The sequence below is a fragment of the Pseudopodoces humilis genome, chromosome 1 (assembly GCF_049639895.1).
Source record: "Pseudopodoces humilis isolate 2021_Gansu_Grassland_sample_001 chromosome 1, ASM4963989v1, whole genome shotgun sequence".
Lineage (NCBI taxonomy): Eukaryota > Metazoa > Chordata > Aves > Passeriformes > Paridae > Pseudopodoces > Pseudopodoces humilis.
The window spans coordinates 106,813,859-106,834,499 of record NC_142200.1 but is presented as its reverse complement, the minus strand read 5'-3'; the positions used below and the strand labels follow the sequence as shown (position 1 = coordinate 106,834,499).

General features: G+C 38.7%; 1 protein-coding gene across 1 annotated transcript; it reads left to right on the top strand.

Moving 5' to 3' along the window:
* EXOSC7 (exosome component 7) lies at window positions 1-20,452 on the top strand. Its single transcript, XM_005519039.3, has 8 exons — window positions 1-158; window positions 1,932-2,033; window positions 2,717-2,811; window positions 7,518-7,680; window positions 12,063-12,133; window positions 16,739-16,862; window positions 17,828-17,983; window positions 20,313-20,452. Exons 1-8 carry the CDS (start codon window positions 102-104, stop codon window positions 20,415-20,417), a joined length of 873 nt encoding a protein of 290 aa, XP_005519096.1. The 5' UTR covers window positions 1-101; the 3' UTR covers window positions 20,418-20,452.
* The last annotated feature ends 189 nt before the right edge of the window (window positions 20,453-20,641 follow it).

The following is a 20,641-nucleotide window of genomic DNA, read 5'->3' as shown; positions in this document are numbered from 1 at the left end:
GAAAGCAGGAAGGCGGGCAGGAAGGCAGGAAAGCAGGAAGGCGGGCAGGAAGGCAGGGAGGAAGCGGGGCACTGCGCAGCTGCGGCCGGGAGGCGGCGGGAATGGCGTCTGTGGTGCTGAGCGAGGCGGAGAAGCTGTACATCGTGCACGGCGTGCAGGTACCGGCGGCGGGGAGCGAGTGGCGCTGGGGAGGGAGGCTGAAGGGAGGGAGCTCTCCACCGCTGTGTGTGGTGGTGAACCTCTGGAGTAGTAATCATCGGAGCACACCGAGCATCGGAACGGGAAGCAGGCTGGGAGCCTGTGGACGTGGATTTGTTTTCACAGAATCCCACAATATGCTGAGTTGGAAGGAGCCCACAAGGATCGTCAAAGTCCGACTCCTAACCCTGCACAGGGCACCCCAAGAATCACACCATGTGCTCGAGAGTGTCAGGAAAATTAAACCACAAACACCAGAGGTTTATGTCCAAAAAGGAGACAGAGGAGTCCTTTTACTTTATTCCAATAAAGGGAGAGGCCATGGGGCATTCTCCTGAGGTCTCTTAAATTTTTGGAGGGCGCAGCCTCCTTTTTATCCTAATTCCCGGCCGCTTGTCCCTTCTCTCTTTCCCATAGGCTGAGGTACTTGGAAGGTACAGATTTCCCGGAACACCTGATACTTGGGATACCCCCCCCCCCCCACCCCAATGCATGATCCCTTCTTAATTCTTAACTCTTGTGGAATTCGTGGTGTTTCCTCAATGTCTCTTCCATCCTTCAGTGGAATCCCTCCCATTGTTTCTGTTATCTCTCAGTGATAGTTTCATCTTACCAGCTTGTTTGTAAAGACAAACCTGTCATTCCTCTCAAGAGCATTGTCCAAATGCTTCTTGAACTTTGCCAGGCTTGCTGTTGTGACCACTTTCTTGGGGAGCCCGTTCCAGTGCCCGACCATCCCCTGGGTCAAAACCTTTTCCCAATGTCCAACCTAAACCTCCCCTGACACAACTTCAGGCCATTTCCTTGGGTCCTGTCGTTGTCCTGTCCTGTCACCACAGGGAAGAGATCAGTGCCTGCCCCCTCCTCTTCCTCTCGTGAGGAAGCTGCAGACTGCAGTGAGGCCCTCAATCTCTTCCAGGCTGAACAGACCAGGTGATCTCAGCATCTCCTCAAAAGACTTCTCCTCAGGGCCCTTCACCGTCTTCATTGCTCTCCTTGGGATGCTCTCTAAGAGTTTAATGTCCTTCTGTCCCCATTTACTCCTCTTTCCTTGCTCTTCCGTGGCTCTTCGTCAAGTTATTGCCATTGGACAGAGTTTTAGTCTGTAACTTAGTGAAGGAACATGAGTGGACAAAGGAGGAAGAGTGAAGGGTGTGTGAGGAGAAGCCCCAAAGATAGAAGAACTGTATTCTCACTGAAATTTACTGAAAAACAACCTGTTTTTATGGGAACAAGCCATGTAGTATCAGAGGATGTGTATTATGCATTTGTGGAATACAGACAGATCAAAGCATTTGGAAGGCTGGTATGTAATTTTTGTCTGCCAGGGTCTTAATTACTGATGTAAAACTTGCCTATCCCAGGAAAGATCTGGGTTGTACTAGGTAAAGTACCATTTAAAGTCACGACCTTTACAGTTTTGAAATCTGAAGCTTTCTTTTGGGAATTAGAGGGATTTGGTGCAATTCATACCTGCCTGCAGATTGCTTGTTGCAAGCTGTAAATAAAAGATACAAGTAAAAAAGTATAGTTGGTTCTTTTGTATTCCATGGTGAAGCTACAAGCTGGTGCTTCTATATCCTCTTTACTGCTGAGTTTGGTATAGGAGGAGAAAACTTTAAAGTCACAGAGTTTTTGGTTTGTGGTGAGTTTTTTTTGTTTATTCATTTTGTTTTGTTTTTACTTTTCATTACTGATTCCCTTAAGTGCAATATATTGATTGTCATACTTAGGAAGACCTTCGTGTAGATGGTCGAGGCTGTGAAGACTACAGATGTGCAGAAGTAGAAACAGATGTTGTATCAAACACAAGTGGATCTGCAAGAGTAAAGCTGGTAGGTAAATTTCTTAGACATTGGGTACCTTGCTGATGAAATTGCTTGTTCATGTGACTAGTTAATCTGAGGCTATTTGTAGGTAGGTGTGTGTGTGTGTGTGTGTAATAGCATGTATTTGTATAGCAGCAAGTGAAACCATGTGATATGGAAATAATGTCAGGATATATAATTAGTTCAGGCTGGCTTGAGCTGGATTTACTGTAAAGTGCCTGGACAGCCTTCAGTCTGAGCAAATCTAATATTTAGTGTTCGAAACTGAAGTTGCTGTTGTGCCCAGTTCCTGGGAGGGGAGGGGGCAAAAATTCCTACTCCTTTCAAATGAAGCAAAACTACTTCTGATGTGGTGACTGTGAAGAAGACAAATGTACTGTGCACCATTATGAAGGTTCTACAGAAAGCTGTTTATAGAACCAAAATGACAGAAGTAGTCTTGGATAGTAAGTATCTTTTTAACCTAGAAAAAGGTAATAAGTATGGTAATTATTTGAAGAATCTTCTTGCACTTAATATTGTCCTTCTAAAGCCTTTTGTTTCTAAAAAAAAATGTTATTTTAAGTTCACTCTGATAGAATGATCCAGTAACTGAAAGGTAGAAATGTCAGCTTAACGTAGACATTTAAATTAAACAAATAGTTCTGTAATTATAATTCCAGTTGTGTGATGTGTTTTTGTTTTAATAGGGAGAAACTGATATCTTGGTAGGCATAAAAGCTGAAATGGGGACACCGAAGTTGGAGAAACCAGATGAAGGTTACCTGGAATTTTTTGTTGACTGGTTAGTATACTAGAAAAGAATGAAATCGATCTAATATTAGGAATAAATGACTATTCAGGTCTTGCCATTCTTCAGAAATTTATGCCTTCATTCCACTAACCTCCTCTAGGTTTGAGTAATAGGAATAAGTTATTTTACTGTTTCGACAACAGTGAATGTTGAGAAATTTTTTGCTGGTCCTGCAAAGCCATGAGAAGCAAATCTGCAGGACTTAAAGAATGAAAACAGGTTAAATAAAACAATCCCAAATTGCATAGCATCACTGCAGCTGGAAAAGAGTAATGGTTCATGTACACATGCTTGGAACTGGACTTAATGACTAAAAAATGTCAGCTGTTGATTTTGCCATGATAAAAATAGAGAAAAACCTCTTTCAAAAAAAGTAACTTGGAAGAAAAGAATTGACCAATGCAGACTGTACTTTAACTGTACTTAAAGGTTTACTTTGTCTGTGAAAGCAGTGGAAAAACTTTGAAGTGTGTTTAGTACAAAACTTTTTTTTTGTTTAAAAAAAGAAAAACCCCCAGTGTAAACTCCAGATGCAAAAACTAATTATAAATTTTAGTTATATATTTATCAGTAAATACATCTTGCATTAACTAAAATGGTGTTTGTTTTTAATCAGATTTCTTGCATTTTGCTACAGATGGACTGTTGTTTATCCTTACAGTCTTTATAGTGTTTCAGTTATGGAAGAAGCTAGAAGAAAACTGGGAACACTTGTTTTCAGGTTGCTCTAAGATAGCACAGTGACATCTCAGTCTAGACTGTCTGCAGCCTGAGACTACAGTATCCGTGTCTGGCAGACTAACCCAAAACTGTTCTTTGTGATTTAAAGTGCTTTGGGGAACCTCTCATAAAAGCCTTGGCATTGTCAAGTTGGCTGCTTTGCATGTGACATCTCTTTTCATTCTTATTAAAAACAAAAAAATGTTGCTATTCTGACATTAAATCAGTATACCATTAAAAATATCTAAAGGTGTGAGAGGTACTAAGTGTATATCTAATAATCTTTCTGGCCTAATTATCTGTATCTCCCTTAACATTGCTATGTCACATTGTGCAGCCTTATCTAAGACTGTCTCTGTGCATCAGTATGTTCTAGTTAACTGTGGAAACTTAAGCTTTGAAGGAAAGCACTTACCTGTGAATTGATAGTTTGTTTACAATTGCTGTTCAAAAAATATCAGCTGGGAAGATGGTCTTGAATGTGGTCCTGCTGTTAGAACTCATGCATGAAGTGTATTAAATAGTATGTGTTTATTGTTTTGTTTTTTTTTTTTTCTGGTTGTCTCTATATGAAGACAGTCCACTGACAGCAGAAACATTTCCTTCCTAAAAAAAGTGGTCTGTGAACATGTGGCAATTCTGTGATGCTTCCTGTGTATGTAAATAGATATTAGAAAAACTTCAACTCATTAGATTGTTAGGTTGTATTTTCTGTAATCTCTGCTTTATGGGATGGGAGGGAGATGTCCATCAATATTGTGTGAGTTGAATCTAGTCAGTTCAGGAAATAGGTAATCTTTAATTTCTGTGACAAGAGGATCCAAGGGCCTGAGATTTGGAAGAGTGCAGTTAATTGTCACTTGCTTGTGGCACAGGGAAAGGTGTCCTTTAGCTTCCAGAAAGACACAGAAGACAAAAAGTGAAGAGGCAGCTTGTTGTCTGTCAAGGGGAATGAGCTGCTGTCAGTACCCTGATGCTTTTCCAGACTGCCACTGGGTGGTAGTAACTGAGCATAATTCAATGGCCTGAATCTACTGGTGAAGTTCCTGAGTGTTCTATTTGGCTTTCATATTGTTGAAGCTAATAATAAAACCTCAGACTGCAGTGATTACTGTCTTAAAATGCTTACTTTCCAAAACTTTCATGGTTTCTTTTACTGATTAAAATAATCATTTGCTGGATCATGTGTATAATTCTCTGCTCCAAACTTCTCTTTATTCTGCTCTGAGTCCTTTACCTGAAAGTGTGCTGAGGGGCACACTTAGTACCATTTTGAGACAGACTTTAATGCAAATCTCTGGAAGGGTTGATTTTTGGGGCACTGATTTGTGATCCTAGAAATTAATTATCATAAAACAAGTCTATGTCCTGTGTGGTATTCCTATGGCCTGTCATCACTGGAGAAGGAATTCATCCTGGCCCTTGATGTTGAAAGACTGCTGTGTCTGCTTTTCTCACATTTGAGTTTTGTGGCTGATCTGATTTATTGCTTTCAAACTGTAAGAAGTAGAAACAACAAGAAAAGCAGACATCTGAATTCCTTGAATGCATCAGATTTTGTTTGTGGAATTAGGGAAGCAAGGAATATATTTGTCCAGATCTGACCATCTGTAGATTACAGTATATTAGTGGCCTGAGCAATAGGTGGGAAATGTTTAACTGTTGCAACAGATTTTGACTGGCAACAGAGGAGTTTTGAAATTCAACACTGATCATTAGAAGCATCGTTATGCTTCAGGAGGAATCTTAGATTGTTAGGCAATGTGACACTGAAATAGTTTTGATAGCCTTGAAAGTTACCTGCTGCTTGGGCGTAGAAATTCTGTACCACTACTAAGTTCTTTCTGTGCTCCATAAGCCAAGTTTTTTTGTCATTTTCTAGCCTGTTAAGACAACCCCTTTCCAAATTTTGCCCAGTATAAAGTTCCTGCAATAGTCTGTAGGCATTAGGTGGCAGTATTTACCAAATAGTTACAATAATATTCTGCTAACCCTGCTTCTTTATTTCACTTTGACTGCAAGGAAATGAAGTGTTAAAATAATAATGGAATTAAGATGCAGTGAAATGCACAGTGATATTCCAATTGAGTCTTAGGTTCTTTCTACTTACTGTCAAAGAGAGCATCCACTTGTAATCAAAAAATACAACATTGGATATAACTTTGTGCTTAGAAATAATGATGAGGCATAGATTGAAGTTTGTATAATTCTTGCAACTTGCCATTGGGATTATAATGCTTGCATAACTATGGCTTAAACAGTGATCTTGTTAGCTTGCATAAAAGCTGTTTCCATGGATAAAAGCTTGTTTAATACAATCTGAAGACCTGCCTCAGCACTGAGTTATACTTAGAAAAGTTCCTATCTCATAGAATTGGTGTCTAATAACCTTGAATAATATTGTGTGTCATACTTGCAATGCTTATTCACGTGGCAAATACAGTTTGGAAGACTAGATCAGTGCTTAATTGCCAGTAATGTTTCTTTGTATTTTTAAGCATGTGTAGTACTGTCTGTTTCTAGTAGCAGCAAATAACTTCTGTAAAATCCAGTAGTTCTTCCTGACATTCTGAGTTTTCATCAACTCTGCAAACAACAAGTTGGGAGAATTACTGTGAGGTAAGGATAATAGTAGATAATTATGTGTAAGCTTATAGATTCTGCAGTACTGTTGGCACAGCTCACTTGATGGTTTAAGTCACACCTTGATAATGGGAATCTTTAGCTCTTTGGTTTTGTTTTTTTTTAAAGGTGAAGGGACTATATTCCAAGACTTAGTTTTCTGCTGTATATTCATATTCCTGGTGTGCTGAGGTTTTGTATCATCATATAGACACAGAACATACATGAGAAATTTGCCCTGTGAGGTGCCCCACCAGGAGAGTACAGGGCGTGGCCACTACAGATTTTGAACGGACCAAAACTACTTTGGTGTAACTACTTCCTTTGATATGTTCTCTAATGAGAAAGTAGTTTGGTGGAGGCCTGACTGGTTTATTTTAAAACATGATTTGCAATTCTGTTTCAGGTCCACTGCTTGAGGATGTTCTTGCCCTCTCTATAAACCAGAGTCTGGGTTTGGAATCTTAGCTCATTATTTTGCTGTATATGCATCTCTAGACATTTCTACTCTATTTTGTTGTTCTTTGGAGGCAAGGCATTTTTTTCTTTGGTTTTGGGTGGTTTTTGTTTGGTTACTTTGGTTTTGCTTTTGTTTGTTTGGGTTGGGTTTTTTTGCCTTTTTTTGTAGGCCTGTTTTCTTTTATTATTAGAAGTTTCTTAGCTGTGTACAAGGCCCCAGCACCCAAGACTTTCTTGCGTGACTGCTCATAAATAGTTTGTTACACTGAAATCAGGGAAGTGAAAACCACAGACTTTGTGAGATCCCTTCAGGAGAAGATGTTGTTCAGTTGCAGTTCTCCATAAGCTGCAGAGAGTAATGACATGCTTTCTTTAAGGGGCTTGATAGCAGACAATACACTCAGTAAAGAAATTACCAATTAAGGTCAGGCAGTCATGTTACTTATAAAAAATTAGTGTTCTGCTTGTCATATCATCATATCTTTCTCTTCATAGCCACTCTTTTAATAATTCAACATTCAACTCTTACTAGGCTGTCTTGGTAGCTGTTGTGAACTTAGTACACATATCCCACTTCTTTTGTTTTTTTTAAAGAGTTGAGGTGATAGAAGGTGACAGTACTTAAGAAATAGTATCTGAGAGAATTCACCAAATACTACTTTAATTACAATTGGGGAACTGAAGATAGTAGTGGGATTTAGTTAGCATTTGTAACAAAATGTCAGTATATTATCTGCTTCAATACCTCTTATGCAAAATGGAAATCATTCCTTTTCAGATAGGATGCTTATTGTACAGATAAATCCTTAGAGACTTCTAATGCTTTATATTTAAGAAATATTATTTGGGTATTTTCTGCTTCAAAAGTGAAAGTATTCTTTTCTTTCTTTGTCTAGTTCTTCAAATTCTCCTGAGTTGGAAGGCCGGGGAGGAGAAGAACTTGGCACAGATATAGCAAATACACTGTACAGAGTATTCAGCTGTGAGAACAGTATAGACTTGAAATCCCTTTGTATTAATCCCAAGGAGCACTGCTGGGTTCTCTATGTGGACGTATTGGTAAGTACAGAAATTAAAACTAAGATTCAGCAAAATGTTTCTAAGGCAGAGACTGACTTAGCATAACCTTCTGTATTTTCTTATTAAAAATAAAGCTTCTCATAATGTGATATAATGTATCACAGGATGGATGGCAGTTTTCTTGTGAATAGTAGTTAATCACTAATTTCAGCTTGCTCTTTTTTTACCCTTCTTGATGCTTCTTTTCCACTGCAGAACTAATAAAACATTGAATACTCTGAATCTGTCTCAGGTAAAAATCAGTGATCTTATATTGACAAGGAAATTGCCACTAAAGAAGGGTAAACTTCTATTCCAAGCTAGATGTAACAGCAAATATATTGTTCAAGTAAATGTAAGTTATCATGGGTGTATGTTAGCCCTAACAGAAGTGTCCATCTGTCTGGTTCTTTGTACTCTTATCACTCCTAATTCACTAAAGTAAAATAGAAACTTTTTTAGCAAAAGCTAGGTTTAGCCTAGGTGCTTTTTGATGAAAGTTGTATACGTGTATTTAATGTAGAAGATAAACTGAACATTTGTTCCCATGACAGTAATGGAAACTGAATTTTATGCGTACAAATCTGATGCATGCAGCAGCTCAATTTCCAAAATATGCCACATTTAAAGCATTGTGTCATGGGAATTTCAGTAGGAGTCTGCAAGTCAGACTCTCCTGAATGTTATTTCCAATTCTTATTGGTCCAGAGTTGAATTTCTGTTTGTTAAATTTGGAAATGAAAATATGGTAAGGGATCCTACAGCAATCCATTAGGGTCTGTGAAATAATGTGCAAAATGTTAAGCTGTATGGCCAGAAAATTAAATACAGGGTTTTGTTGAGCAAAACAGGACCATTTAGACTGACACCTAAATAAACGTGAAAAGAGTCCAGCTACAAAATGATGGAATATGTACCTCTGCTGAGTGCTTTAACAGCCTGAGCCACTGGCTTATTGCAGCTTGGTGTGGTTTAATGGAGAATGAAGTGTTAGTTCTGAGAAATCACACTGGGGCCTTTAGTTACTAGGTAATTACAAGCAGAGATACAGAATATTAAATGCTGTGCTTATTTAAGCAACATGCTGCTTAACATTGCATAGGCACTGCACAAACAACAACTTGCATAAAGCTGTCTGCTTCTGTGTGTATATATATGTGTGTAAATTATATATATATACACTGTTCTGTATAGCTTTTGTTTAAGATATAGCTGGTTGTTATCTGATTCTTCCTGGACAGATTTGTTGGTTGTCCACAGTCACAGAGAAAAACAGTCTCTGTGTTTCATGCTGCTAGTTGTATCAGAATTATGAACATCAGGCCTATGTTATGTGAGAAATTTTACATTTAGCTCTTTTTACAGTGCCAATAAAGAATCCGTTGCAGGTTCATAATTACAACTCTAAACTTGATGAGTCTTTTTAATGTTATGTTCTGCAGGGATTTTGTGTGTGAGCCATTGAAGAGCTGTTGGTACAGCTAGAACAAGATACTGTAAACATTTCTCTCTTATTCTGTTCCACCCCACCTTTTTTTTTTCTACTTCAGGCCTCTGTATTTTCACATTTTTGACATATTTGTAATATTTCCTTTTCTAAACTGTAGACATGTATATTACATGTGATAGTGTATACCTAATGTAGGTATTTGACACCTACAGATTTTCCTGAAGCTGCTGTTGCTGAATCGTTCCTATAGAATTCTACTTTTTATCGGGTGTGGTGTAAGGATGACACTTGGGCTAATGTGAGGAGCAACTCACATTATTAGTCATTTGAGGGAGACAGATTCTGAGTATAAAGACAACACTCACAGAGAGTCCTTTGGGTGATGCTTTCCTTCAGAATTCCTGGAAATTATTTACACTGGTGTTTGTGTTGCATAGTTAAATTGGAAGGAAAATAAGCCTGAAATCTGTGGTAAGGCTGAAAATACCGGTACCTTGCAATCAGGTGTGAAGGTACTTGTCTGGAAGTCTCTCATTCCAAAAGACAAAGATCCAGAAAGAGTGTTACGAGCTTGGAATACTCCATTGCTACACAATTTAGCCACATGCACTTCGATTGCAGCATGTATATTCAGCTCCTGTGTGTAAACAAAATCTAACACATGCAGCCTCAAAAGAAAAAATAGCGTGTCTTGCAGTCATGCAGCTTTATCAATTAAAAATATCTCTCAGATATTTTCAAGTGGTCAGTGTACTTGGGACGTGCTATAATTCTGTACAGTCAGACTGGAAAAAAATAACTTCGACCATGCACCCCACAAAGATGCAGACATACGGACAAATTGAGATACATGTGTTAAAGGCTGAGAATATATACCTTGACCTTTCAGAGTATATGCACTCTTTCTTAATAATGGAAGGTGTTCCAATAGTAGCTTATCAACATGCAGTACCACAAAGGCCTGTTCTCACCCGCTCTGTGTTTCCCTCAATTTCTTTCCTTTTCTAAGCAAGCTATTGATGTCAGAAGTAAGGTTTTAGGCATTTTTGAGTGGGTATTGATATACATGTATAGCCTTCTCCCCATAATTTGCCCCAGCAGCCTGCTGGGCTAAGCAAGGAGAATCAAATTGTGCAATCTCTTATCATTCCCTACCCAGTCACAGCCGACTGTGTGTCAGGAGGACAGGGTGCATTAGGTTCTCTTGAAATTTTTGCAATTCGCTATTGAGCACCTTCCAGGACTTCCTCATGTTTTCTGTATTCCCTCCTGCCCCCAGTCTGATTAAAGAGCAGTTAGGAATCTCTTTTTTGGAGGAAAAGCTTCTCTGAATAAGGTGAGGTCTACAATGTGTTATCTTTCCTATAACTTTTTCACTTGCATATCAGTAAATTAAAAGCAGACAAGACCTCTCTGCTTCCCATAACTCACAGTTGTGCAGGCTTTCTTAGTCCTAAAAATAACTAAATAAATGGGGTGGGGGGGTGGTGTCAGTACAAGGTGCTTCAGCTGAGAAAAGTGTTGATTTCTTTGTGGAGGAATTGTTGCACCATGCTCTGTGCAGGCAGTGTTCCTTGCCTCTAGGAGCCACTGTAGTACAGATAAGGCTTTAGAACAGCAGCCTGAACACAAGCCTAGCAACAGTGCAGGCACATCCCATTATTGTGTTTTAATAACAAAGATATTGTGGGGCTTATTGTGTTACCAAGTAAAATCCAATAATGACTGAAAAGGGCAAGTTAATCTCTCTGTATCCAGCAGCTGTTTGCAAAGAAGTAATATGATCACCTTTGTATTTAGCTTTTTATCCCAACTTTTTGTCATTCTTTTTACACTATTCAGTCTGTCTTCATAAAAAGTAACTGTCTTTACAGAATATCTCATTTATGATATTCTCCCTGTGCAAGAGTTTATCTTATTTTTAAATAAATTTTGAAGAACAATCAATGCAATCAGGATTGCAAAAGGTGTTTTGCTCTCGTCATACAGCATACGTTGATGTAACAGAGAAGCATCCATATGTTCTTGCTGAAGTAGTTCCAAAGGTCTAGTATATGTGTGTGTTCTCAGGAAATAGTAGTGGCAGCTGAGAGCTGAGCTTGTCAGAGAAGTGACAGTAGCTATGGACAGACACATCCCTGACTTGCCTGGCAGCCTGCAGAAGGTATTAGTGGTTTTGGGACCCCTCCCTTGTTACCTTGTATGCAGTGCTGCTTTTCCCTTTGACTGTTGTTCTCCTGATCTTCATGGGAAGAAGCTGAGCTAGGCTCCCTCCACACACTTCACTTGTTGATAACACTCATTTGAAATAGACTTTGACATCAGGCTCTCCTCAGATCACTTTCAGCCACGAGACAAACCTGACGATGACTCTTTCCCATAAAGAGAATAAATCATGATGTGCCTTCATATCTACACCTTATATAACTAGCTTTCCACACCATGTTCTCGGTGGCAGTGTGTGTTTCTTCTGTGAAAGCAGTTCTCCCAGTTGGTTTTGTCCATCTGATGTTTAAAAAAAGGCTCCTCTTTGAAATGAAATATAGAAAATTGATTGGCTTAATTTAACACTGAAGAATTAATGTGATGGGTTTATAAAGGGTATTCTGGTCATAGACTAGTTCAGAACCTTAGCACAAGATAATAAGAACAGTGGTGGTTTCATTTCAGCTTCTATTATTAAATTTTATCATTAATTTTATTATGAAGTGCATTAACTCTTCTATTTTGCATGTATAATACAGTTAGCTGAAATCTTAATTTCCTATCTGTTTCTTTTCATAGACAGGCTTTAAAGACAACTTTGTTTTTTAAAAACCTGTTCTGGTAATTAATTTTCTTCCTTTTCAAGTAGATTTAAATAAAATAAAGGCTTCATTTAAAGGACCTTAGCCTGATTTTCTTTTAAAGAGATTCTTCTTTTCCTCCCCAGTTATTAGAATGTGGTGGGAACATCTTTGATGCAATCTCTATCGCAGTGAAAGCAGCTCTCTTTAACACAAGGTAAAGCACAGATCTTATTTCACGTGGGTGGAAGTGGCATGGGAAGTGGAAGAGAAGTACTCTCTGTGAGCAAAGCATTTTTAATGCTTAATTATTTAAATAAGAAGTACCCAAGACAATTTGCACGCAGATATAAGGCAGTCATTTGCATGCAAGTAACATGAACTAATGTTATTTTAAATCAGTTTCTAATGATCAGGTGTCATATTACCTCTTATGCACAATCATGCTCACAATATAACTTCTGTTGTAGCCAGATCCAGAAAAAATAGTCTTGACCCTGTGGGTTTGTAGCAGGTAGTTGGAGGCCTTGGTGTCGATGCCTTGTGGGTTTGAAATAAGATTTACTGGTATGTGATCTTCCTGAATAAGAAGCCCTCTGTCAGTGTGACTACTGATTTGTAACTAGCCCTGATTTTCCACTCTTGATTTTGTTCTCATTAACTGTCAGCCTAGATTTCTTTTTAAAATTAAGAGGAAAACTGTGATAGTGAGAGATTGTGGGGGGTGGGAAACAATGTGTCTATAAAAGAACTTTGCCCCATGCATCTTAATTCAAAGAATGGAAAAGTAAAATCTAGTAGAATGAATGATGCAAGTCTTCTGTGCATGTTTTTAATGAGATTTACTACTATTTTTTCTATTGCTTTTATCTTTGCTTATCTGTAGGTGAAAGGGAGTACAGAGTTTTGTAGCACCCTTGAGAAAAACAACCTAGTGAATAGCTTTGCTAAATAATTTACATGGCAAAAATAGCTGGTAGAGGTGCAAAACCTAGTCTTCTACAAACAAATGTTTTAAAAGTGGATCTCAAATTGTTCTTCAGCATTAAATTAGAGAACTGCTAAAGTCATTAGTGTAGTTCTGGCTTACTTAACAGGGAATCAAAGGCACAGTACTAGATCTGGAAAAGTATGCACAGAAAGAAGAGGAAAATATATTTTTGAAGACAGGCAGTATATCAGGTTATAAACACTTTCAAAGGGATAAGGGGAGACTTATCCATCTGAGACTAGAAATTGTATGTGTTGCTGAGAAATTTCTCATGTTAATCAAGTTCTCAGCAGTAACTTTTAACAGTAGATTGTTTTTATAACATTAAGAAATACTTTTAGAATTGTAATGGCTCACAAAGGAGTTGGCAATACAGTAAAAAGAAGAAATGCCTGTAATTCTGTGTGTGAGTTGCCAGGATGCAAAAGTCATATAGTTCAAACAGTTGCTACCATGTGAGTTGCTTTGCAGATCCACAGCTCATACTTTATTTATAAGATAACTAGGGCTTTTTTCTTACTTTGACCAGAAGAGAGAGATGATCATATAAAAAGTAATGAATTAAATAAGTGAATGAAAGAAAATCTGTTGCTATGGGAACATGGACAACACGTTGGAGGGTGTAATTGTTTTAATGTTTCTTACTTAATTTTATTTCTCTGACAGCTGTGTCCTTTATATAATCTTTAAACTGTGGGCAAACATCGCGGGTCATGTATCATTTTGAAATGTGGTACAGCATGACACAGCCTGTTGATTTTATACCTTTGAAAACCCTAATTGATTTGAGCAGGGAATGCTAGTACAGCTCATCTCATACAAGCTCAGAAGGTCAAGAGGTGAAATTCAAAGTGACAACCTGCTGTCCTCGTTCACTATTACTCTCCCCTTCCCTTTGTAGCTACTGGGTTTTCTTTGGATTGACACAAGGTTGTTTAAGAGTAGCTGCCTGTTCTCCATAAAATATTATTCTCCAAACAGGACAAGATGTCAGTTTGAAGATTGCTTCAGATTAAGTGTTCTGAACTGTGTTTGACATCTGTCCCTCTTTGACTCTTACTTGCTTTTCCTACTTTGTTTACAACCAGGTTTTTGTTCTAAATGTTTTCAGATCTTTGCCAGCCTTGACTAGAGCATTGGAACAAAGAGCAGGGAGCTCAAGTTGCTGTTGTTTCTTTGAAGCTAAAAAACTTTAGATATTCAGATAGGCATTTGAAAACTTCAGCTTCAATTTAAAATCTTGCTCTGAGTATTTTTGTAATATCTGCAGACACATTTTGCTTTAGCGCTAAGTAAATCCAACATCACAACTTAAGGAATTTTGCGCAAGACTTACGGGATTAAAATCCTTTGAATGCCTGACTTGACTTGTTCTCTCCCCTTCAGGCATGGAGCAGTGACAATAGAACTGGTTTAGGGGGAACATTTACTCCTCTCAGTTTTGTTTTGTTCATTGAGTTCTAAAAACTACAATGAAGATCATGTGTACAAGATAGCAGATACCAGATTTCCTTCAGCATGTCTCCCAGATGTTTAAGGATCAATTTATTAATGATGGAAGTAGATACTGCAAAATTTGCAGTTAGCAACTGTGTCAGGACATTAAACTTGGTCCTGTGGAATGTGCCTACTTGAAACCAAGGCTGAAGAAAATGGGTAAGTTACAAAAATTACAAAGTTTATAACACAACAGCCTTGCAAATACCGAGGTTTTTGCTGCACAGCATGGTATAGGCAGAACTGATGCCTGCTTGGAAGGGTGGGACTAGTTTTGCATTTGTGAAATCTGGATCTGCACACACAGAAAAGAGCACTGTTTGTTACATGACTGAGCCTTGCTGTACAGATCTCTGCCCTGATTAGTTGCAGGAATCAAAATAGAAAAATCAAAATAGTTGCAAAGTAAACAGGTACAGCTATTTCTTAAAATAAATCTTCACAAACAGGGAGAGGAGATCTACAGTGCTCTGGAAAAGCTTTGTACTGCATTCACTTTGCACAGTTTTTGTGTCCATATACCCCCTTTTTATGCAACTGTGATGCTTGTGTCTGATCTTTTTGCCTTTTCAGTATTTCTAATTTACACCTCTCTCATCTGTTCTTGGCCAAAAAAGCTCCTTGCAGGCATTTTTCAGATATTAATTCTGGCAACTTTTTCTTGCAGACCAAACACTACTCTGGTTTCAAAGCAATTTTAGGTTGGAGTTAAAAATTGCTTAATCTCATAGATTTTCCTAAAATCTTGCTTTGTTTTTTAAACACTCCTCTGGCACGTATACCTCTTGCTTGACTAGGCTGTTGTCCAGTGTTGTCCATTGTCCTGTGTAGCTTGAGGGTTAGTCACCTTGTGACTTTATTACATCAACTTCTAATGGAATATTTTAAACTTGAAAATAGGCTTTGATGCATTTCTAATGAGTTGGAAAACACTTGGAGTTTCATTTCCGGAAAAAGCGCACATCACAATTGTTCTGCTTAAAGTCTTAGTTTTGGGTTGGCTCAGGCCAGTGTGCTTGTAGGGAATTTGTTGTCACTGGAGCAGGGTTAGCTATTTTGAAGTACTTGCCACTACGACTTTTAGCCACAAATAACTAAAATACTCTTCCAGGGATAAAGCAAAATCACTTTGTGTTGGTGGGGGGAAATGTTCATTAAATCAGTCCCCATTTCCTCCTTTTTTAAAAGAAGAGATTTGTTACAGAGGGCATAAAAGAATGTAACCTCCAGACTTTAGTTATAAAACACAATGCTACTCTAAAAGCACTAACATAAAACCAGATTGTGGTTACTGAAGTTCGCTGTCTTGGGACATCTTGAAATATTTTATTTTCAGGTGCAAATGTGTGAAAGAGAGAGTAGTGTGTTTTACTGCGTGTTACTCTCTGTGTGTTTTACTGGCCAGTAATGCCAAGTCTCAGTCAGTACTCCATCCTAGCAGGCACTAAAATGGATAAATGAACATGTATAAGATGTTGACATTCTTGGCAGCCTGAGATACTATCTTCTGCTAAATTGTTTTAAATTACTTTATTCATTATGCTAAGGAAACTGCCTTAAATCATCCCATAAAACTTCCATTAGCGGCTATCACAACTACAGTGTATGTACGACTGATAAGGAGCCTGTCTAGCTCATTTGTGAGAGAGCTCATCATTCACAACTGAGAAGAAAACATTTCTTGGATTTCTGCCTGGGTTTTCACCACTGCTTCATCCTGATATGTTATATATTTCTTGTATATCTGCCCTTAGAACAGTAGAGTATCTTGCCAATTTTCTCATCTTACTAGAGAAAGAGTTTTACTAATGTCACCATTTCACCCCAAATCTCTTTAGTTGGTGCTATTCTTACCTGAACAGCTTTATTACTTCTGTTTGCTACTGATGCCACACCTTTGCCAAGCAATGCAACTGATGTAATCCTGACAACTTTACTGTTGTCAAGGTTGGGAGCCATAGAACAAAAGGATTCAGTCTTGGTAATCTGTCTCCTGTACATCTGTGACATTCCTGTACATATAAAGAATTGTTCAGAACTGATTTGTGCAAGATCCAAACATATTTCTCCCCGTGTAGTAGTGTAAAAAATAGCTCACATTTTAACTGTTTGGATGATGTAAATATGGTGATCTTATCCTAAATATCTTCCCACTTACAGTGTTTTCTTTGTAGTCTCAGGGAGTGAGTTGTTAGTACTTCGATCACATTCTGTACTGTTCTTCTAAACATTTTGCCTCATTTGGAAGAACAGGGACTTCCTGGAATTGTGTCTGTATAACAGCTGTATTTGTTATCTGTTCTGGCATTGACTCTGCACCTTTTGTTTCCACAGAATACCCAAAGTGCGTGTTCTGGAGGATGAAGAAGGCACCAAAGAGATTGAGCTGTCTGATGACCCTTATGATTGTATTCGAGTCAACGTAGATGAGGTGCCCTGTATTGTCACACTAAGCAAAGTAAGCATGACAAATTTCTGACTTTCTGCCTAACAACTCCAGTTTCTGATAATTTCACCTGCCATTTATTTTTTTCCCTAGAGGTAATATTGGAGTTACAGAAATGGTCAGTGTCCACTACGTATATATTTGTTTGTCTTTGGCCTCCTAATTAAGAACTTTTACTGAATAATGGGTTCTTTTGCACCTCTGACTTACAGGTTTCTACTTGATGCATTCTTAAAATGCCTCTTCTTGCAAGCAGAGGAGTTGTTTATTACTTTTCATCTGCTCCTTGCTGAAGATCCAGAGCAGCTGATATGTCAATATGTTAAAATGAGAGGTCACTGTGTTCAGGACTGGAGATTGTGTGATCTGCCTGGAGTTATATGCTGAGTATTTGTTGCTGAGGACAGTATTTGTTGCATCCATTTTCATGGGTGCAATACCATCCCTTTCCATTCAAACAAGTTTTTGTCTTCCATATATAGCACACAGCTAACACAGTTGATTTTATGGATGCTGCATTTTCCATTGCAAGTGTTAGTGATTGGCTTAGGTACCTAAAAGTTTGCTTGGCATTTCTTCTAAGCAAATTACATAAATTGTAGAGGGGCCATTGCTGAAAAGAGGACTCACCTGAGTCTTGCCATGTGTAATTTTCAGGTAGAGGGGAGCAAAGTCTGTACTTAGAGTTGCAGGGAAAGGTGAATATGGAGTTTCATACAGATGAAAGTATGGTAGAAAGGAAAACAGAATGAAACGGTGACAAGCTTATCTCACCTCTGTTGTTTATGTACCCATAGTCTGAGCTCAGAGGCTGTTTAAATCCTGTGCTATCAAGTCAGTCTCTGTTTCCAGAGGCCGCTTGATTTTAGGATGGGAGGCTGTAGATAAGTAACAAAGCCACCACTCACAGTTTGATTTCTCAATGGGGGAGCTTTGAGAACTGCAAACTAATGCATTGTTTTGTCACTAACTTGCAGATTGGATATAGGCACGTGGTGGATGCTACCCTACAGGAAGAAGCCTGTTCTTTGGCAAGCTTGCTTATTTCAGTGACCAGTAAAGGTGCCATCACTTCTATGAAGAAGGTGGGGAAAGGTAGCCTGGATCCTGAGAGTATTTTTGAAATGATGGAGGTAAGGAATGTTGAGCAGTTGACTGTCTTGGATGATACTGGATGAACTGGAGCTTGGGCGTACAGAAGGCTTCAGTAAGGACTTTTAGAGCAGAGACCTTGCTGCTTTGATTTGGTGCACAAGGGACTTTGTGAAGGTCACAGGCAGTTTCTTTGAAACAGATTCTAATGTGAGTGGACACTGTCTAAAACTTCTAGATACCTGAAATGTGTGGTACTTAACTTTAGTTTCAGGCAAGTACTTCATAGCTGTAAGACAGTAAAGCTTCAGCTGAGAAACTTTGAGGGTATTTTTAAAGAACATGATCAGTCTTTTATTGTTTCTTTCAAAGACTGAAAGAGCAAAGCTTTTAACATGGTAAAGTCCCTATAAGAGTAGAGATGGTGTTTGGAATTGGTGGTGCATTGTGTTCTAGCACAACTCATTTGTTTTATGATAGGCTTGCTGTTCTCATTTTACTGTTGTTTTTCTTCGCTTCCTTATTGAGTTTACAATCTGTCCCTACTTCATAAAAATACTAATGTCCGGATATTGTCCACATTCATATAATATCTATTTTAAACCCTTCTTCAGGCTCTTAAATCTGTTCTCCAGTGTAAATTCTCATGCTTGAGTTTGGCCTTGAGCATGAGACAGAAGTGGGTTTTGAACTTGAAAGTAAGAATGAAAATGAGATACTTCAAGCTGGCTCTGTTTCCTGGAGACACAGGGCTAATTTCTGCATGGCTCTAGTGAGGAATGCTTGTCGGAGTTGGAAGCCAAGTTTGACAACAGTTGGTCTCAAGCAAGAATTACTGAGTATGTGGCACTTGACTGTGTCATGATGTCCATCCAGAGTACTAATCCCAGTGGTTCCAGTGGGCTTTTTATTTGCTTTCAAATATGCCTTTTATACCCCTTACCCGGGTAGAGAGGTGTTATCTCTAATTCCTCTGCAGGAGCGAGAGATAAAGCTGATCACAAAAAAACCCAAATGTTTTCTGTAAGGTCAGACATAATCTGTTTGGTTCCGCCTTAACATCCTGATTAGGATATCAAGAAAAACAAAAAGGCCTGGGAATGCCCAGTGGAGGAGCTAGGTAACCTATGTCTGACACCTCTGTTCCCAAATGATTTGGTTCTGCACAGTTCCCACTCACTTTGACCTGGGATCAGTGATGCTGTCCTACATTTGAGGAGAAGAAGGTGTATCAGCCCTCTGGACTGCTGCAGTGATCTTTGTCCCAGTGCAGAGCTGTAACAGTTCTTGTTCTTGTGGTCCCTATTTATGTAGCATGACTCATGGTGTCTATGATTTACAGCTACCCTCCTGCAACAAAGCTCTTCCCAAATTTCCTTCGGTACCACTGGCCGTATTCTGGTGCCTGGCTCTTCAGTTTAAAATGTAGCTTATTTTCAGGCTTGTGCGTGGTTTCAGGAGGTGAAACAGAGTTTTGTGTCAGCTGTGTGGCAGGCCTAGGCATTGCTGCATAGATCAGGAGCCAATAAACTCATTTTAATATAATCTGCCTTTGGCTCTCTAGGGATGGGTGGAATTGGGGATTTACAGAGACCCTGGGAAAGCTCCAATGGGCACCACTGCCTGAAGATCTTTATTTCACCACTGCCCAATGTTTCTCTGCCCTATACCTTGCACAGTATACTTGGGCATGTGGGATGAGTGGAGGTCAGCAATGGAGCTAATCCTGTTTGGTTTTCACTGCTGGAGTTTATTTCTGAAAAGAAAACATTCTGTTAACTCCTTTAAGGTCCTTGGACAGGACAGAATTACACATTTTATGAAGGATCTGCCCACAGAGTGATTTGGTGGTGCAGCCAGTGTGCATTTTGGGCTTCTCTGGCCACAGGACAAGGTGTTCAGCTGGTCTAAATTCACTCTACTGATTCTGAGCACATTCAGAAGAGTCTACTTAACTTTCTCTTAGTAGGCTTCTTTGGTGGTTAGGTGTCTCTTGTCCTCTGGCAGCTAGAACATTGCTTCATGCTCTTTGTGCTGGCTAAATTGAATATGTGCTTGTGCCTGATGTGAATTTAATTTGTATTCCTGAGTGATCCAGTGATGTGCAGATCTGGTACTAATGATTGTGGAATGCTTCTCTGATGAATGAGAGCACTGCCTTTGTGTGTACATTTTTCCAAAACTTAATCAATTTAAAATGAAACTTTCACCACCATTATTTTTCTAAATTAAAAGCATATTTTATGATACCAGCTGGTGTATATGAATCATCAAAGAGAAAATATTTGTCAAAAGGAAGTGTTCCATAAGAATTGTCTTCCTGTAAATAAGCATATGTCTCAGGTTTGTTTTGCTTTCTTTGCTTTGCAGACAGGACAAAGAGTAGGCAAGTCACTTCACATAGCCCTTCAGAAGATTTTGGATGAAGAAGAGAATTTGGGGACTTCGCGACCAAAAGTTGGATTTCTAGGATGACTTTTTATTAAATATTCAAAACTGTTTTTAATTGATTTTGCAATCTTGTCAGTTTGTATATAAAGAAAAGAGTTGGGTTTTTTTTTTATTGTTCTGGTAGAGCCATCCTCTTGGCTAAGAGGCTTTCAAAATGTTACTAAACATAAAGCAAGCTTGTTCAATACAGTTAAATGCAAATAAGCAAATTTGAGGTGCTCTCAATACGGGTAATTGCTGGCACCTAG

Excerpts from the sequence above, each read along its gene's own strand:
- EXOSC7 (XM_005519039.3), top strand. The coding sequence starts at position 102 with ATGGCGTCTGTGGTGCTGAGCGAGGCGGAGAAGCTGTACATCGTGCAC. Across the intron at positions 2,034-2,716 it reads GATCTGCAAGAGTAAAGCTG|GGAGAAACTGATATCTTGGT; the intron begins GTAGGTAAATTT and ends TTGTTTTAATAG. Across the intron at positions 16,863-17,827 it reads GTATTGTCACACTAAGCAAA|ATTGGATATAGGCACGTGGT; the intron begins GTAAGCATGACA and ends ACTAACTTGCAG.